The sequence below is a fragment of the Arachis duranensis genome, chromosome 5 (genome assembly GCF_000817695.3).
Source record: "Arachis duranensis cultivar V14167 chromosome 5, aradu.V14167.gnm2.J7QH, whole genome shotgun sequence".
Lineage (NCBI taxonomy): Eukaryota > Viridiplantae > Streptophyta > Magnoliopsida > Fabales > Fabaceae > Arachis > Arachis duranensis.
The window spans coordinates 24242183-24245702 of NC_029776.3; the positions used below are offsets into that span (position 1 = coordinate 24242183).

The 3520-nt window shown below is 44.2% G+C and overlaps 1 protein-coding gene across 3 annotated transcripts; it reads left to right on the forward strand.

Annotated features, from left to right (window-relative positions):
- LOC107488775 (polygalacturonase 1 beta-like protein 3) lies at positions 1 to 3103 on the forward strand. 3 transcript variants are annotated; one of them, XM_016109541.3, is made up of 3 exons: positions 1 to 112; positions 514 to 922; positions 1026 to 3103. In XM_016109541.3, exons 2-3 carry the CDS (start codon positions 848 to 850, stop codon positions 2877 to 2879), a joined length of 1929 nt encoding a protein of 642 aa, XP_015965027.1. In that variant the 5' UTR covers positions 1 to 112; positions 514 to 847; the 3' UTR covers positions 2880 to 3103. The 3 variants fall into 3 exon arrangements, with proteins under 3 accessions (XP_015965027.1, XP_015965028.1, XP_020998151.1); XM_016109542.3 differs by having other exon boundaries at positions 65 to 112; positions 505 to 922; XM_021142492.2 differs by having other exon boundaries at positions 68 to 922.
- The last annotated feature ends 417 nt before the right edge of the window (positions 3104 to 3520 follow it).

The window sequence follows — 3520 nt, forward strand, 5'->3', positions numbered from 1 at the left end:
TTGGATTTTCCTTTCAAGTGGCCTATAAATACGCTTCTCTCTCTCTCCTCCATAACCATATGTGTATTCTTCTTCAGTTCATGCAAACTGTCGAGCAGTTCAAAGAAAAAAGGTGCACTCACAAAAGTTCAATGCCTCTCTTGCTAGTTGCTACTACTTAACTTTTCCACAAACCCCTTCCCTTCTTCTCCCCCTATTTTATCGTTCTTGTATTCGTACTTGTTCTTTTCCTCTTGACCAATCTCTTTTGTACCCTCATATCATTTTCTGACCACTTATACTTTCACCAATTATTTCTTGTTTTCACATGTCACTTGTATTGTTTTAATCTGTTCCTAGTTTTTAGTTTTTACCCTTCCATTTCCCCATCCCGGTTCTTGCTGTAAAATTAGTTACATTAATCAAATTCCTAATAATTTAATAATGCCACAGCTACAATTACAAATTACAACTACTAGTAGTTACTATGACTAACACAGGTATTAATTATTGCATTTGTTTTAGTCAATGCAGTTTGCAGAGGGAAACATGCCAGAGCCTTAAAGACAAAGCTCTCTCACCATTCCCACGCAGCAACAACAGCATGAATGAACATTACAAGGCCCAATCTTAAAGCATTTTTGTTCACACACACTCGCACACTCTCTCTATCTTTGTTTCTCTCTCCTCACCGATATAAATTTCTGCAATACACCCGAACAAGTTCTCCCTTCCAACATTCCCATATCTCCCATAGACTGTGAGTAACCACCCAAAAGAAAAGAGGGAAAGAAAAACACAAATTTACTATAAGAAAATAGGGAAAATAGAAAGGGAAATACAGAACAAAAGATAGAGCAAAATTAACATGAACAAACAACTCAATTTCCGCTGGCTCTTTATCCTAATCCTCTTCTTATCAACATCACCATTTCTTCTCAGTGTAAGCACACATTTTATTTTTCTCTAAATCCCATTCAAAAGTGTCAATCTTTTCACACTTACCAATCCTAACTCAACAATGGGTGTTCATTTCACCAATGCAGGTTTCCTCCGACGCGAACGGCGGAGGCGGCGCCACCAACCCATTCACCCCGAAGGCCTCTCTGCTTCGCTATTGGGACAAGGAGATCCGCAACAACGTCCCGAAGCCAAACTTCCTCCTCTCAAAGGCGTCCCCGTTAACCGCCGTAGACGCAGCCGCATTCTCAAAACTCGCCGGCTCCGGAGGCGGAATCGCACTCTCCACGCGCCTCCCGGAGTTCTGTGCCGCCGCGAACCTCCTCTGCTTCCCGGACCTTGGAGCCTCGCTGGAGAAGCACGACAAGGACGCCAACTTCGCCGGCTACGGAGACAAGAACTTCACCAACTACGGAACGAGTCGACCCGGTGGTTCCGACGCGTTCAAGAAGTACTCCGACGACGCCAACATCCCCGTCAACGACTTCCGCCGCTACGGCCGCGACTCTGCCGGCCATTCCGAGAGTTTCAGCAGCTACGCCACCGACGGCAATGTTGTCGACCAATCCTTCCACACCTACGGCTCCAGCGCCGCAGGAGGAGGCGGCGATTTCCGCGGCTATGCCTCCGGTGTCAACGTCCCTAACCTGGGGTTCACATCCTACTCTGATCACGCCACCGGAAGAACCCAATCCTTCAATTCATACTCAGAAAACGGCAATGCTGGACAACAATCCTTCACCTCTTATGGCAAAAACGGGAACAAACCCGAGAACACGTTCACAGGGTACGGAACTGAGTCCAACGTTGTCGGGTCCGGGTTCTCTAACTATGCTGAAACCGCCAACGCCGGCAACGACACGTTCAAAGGGTACGGCGTGAATATGAACAACCCAACCAACACTTTCTCAAACTACGCCAGCGGCGGAAACGGCGCCGTGGAGAGCTTCACCACCTACAGAGAGCAATCCAATGTGGGTGCAGATTCTTTCACCTCTTACGCCAAAGGCACCAACGCCGCCAAAGTGGAGTTCAGCAACTACGGAAAATCGTTCAACGAAGGAACTGACACGTTCTCAGGCTACGGAAAAGGTTCCACCGGAAAAACCGAGGTTGGGTTCACTGGCTATGGAGTCAACAACACCTTCAAGGATTACACAAAAGACGGAATGTCATTCGCGAGGTACACAAATGTGAGTTCTGGTTCTGGTTTGGGTTCTTCTCTAGTGAAAACGAAGGATTCTGGTATCAGTGGCAGTTTGGTAAATAAGTGGGTAGAACCGGGCAAATTCTTCAGAGAGAAGATGATAAAAGAAGGTACCGTGATGCCCATCCCTGACATTAGGGATAAAATGCCTAAAAGGTCGTTTTTGCCCCGGACCATATTGTCGAAACTACCCTTCTCTACTTCTAAGATCCCTGAACTGAAGCAGATTTTCAAAGCCTCAGACAACGGTTCCATGGAGAAGATGATGAGAGAGTCATTGCAAGAGTGCGAGAGGGTCCCATCGCCCGGGGAAACGAAACGGTGCGTTGGATCGATGGAGGACATGATCGACTTTGCAACTTCGGTTTTGGGTCGGAACGTTGCGGTTCGGTCAACCCTGAACGTAAACGGGTCGAAGAAGAATGTGTTGGTGGGTAAGGTTATTGGGATCAATGGTGGAAGGGTCACGCAGTCTGTGTCGTGTCATCAAAGTTTGTTTCCTTATTTGTTGTATTATTGTCATTCGGTTCCGAAGGTCCGGGTTTACGAAGCGGATCTACTTGACCCGAAAAGTAAGGATAAGGTTAACCACGGTGTTGCTATTTGTCACTTGGATACCTCGGCTTGGAGCCCCACTCATGGTGCATTCCTTTCTCTTGGGTCGGGTCCGGGTCGGATTGAAGTTTGTCATTGGATCTTTGAGAATGACATGACTTGGACCATTGCTGATTGAGTGAAAAGGAGTTGATAAAATGTGTGAAGAGTATGGAGAAGAACAAAAATTTCTGCTAAGAAAGTTTAGCAGGAAAATTATATTTTTAAGTATTTATGGTTTTTATTTTGTTAATTTTTTTTGGATATTTTTAGATTTGACAGAAAAGTTTAAATTATGTTTCCTTACATCTGGAAGAAGGTATATTTATATGATTATTATTATTATTATTATTATTACTCAAAGACAGTTATTATTGTTATTATTATAAGCTTCAGCTTCTCTCAAGTTTATTAGGCCTTTACCTCAAATATTTGAGGCAATGAATGGAGCAAGCAATGCTATTTTTATATTTCCTAAGTGACTACTATTTTGAATTTGATTATGCACCTTTCAGTGATTGTGTTTGATTCACAGGTTTGGTACTGTTACAATTATTAGTGAATTTTTGTTTGCGGAAGGGGCATTGATTAGAACACACTAGAAGAGTCCATGAAGAGACAAAATGAAACATGATCCAGATTGTGCATGTTGATAATTTTGAGAGGGAGAAGGGAAGCGAAGGGTTGAAGGGAGAAGAATTTGGAGGGGACGCGTAAAATTGGAATTTCCACAAATATACAAAGCCATGTGAACTTGAAAGGATGAGGTGGTCCTTTAGA

Bases quoted from the DNA above. Each gene is read 5' to 3' on its own strand.
- LOC107488775 (XM_016109541.3), top strand. From the start codon at position 848: ATGAACAAACAACTCAATTTCCGCTGGCTCTTTATCCTAATCCTCTTC. The intron at 923-1,025 runs GTAAGCACACAT...TCACCAATGCAG, and splicing joins CATCACCATTTCTTCTCAGT to GTTTCCTCCGACGCGAACGG.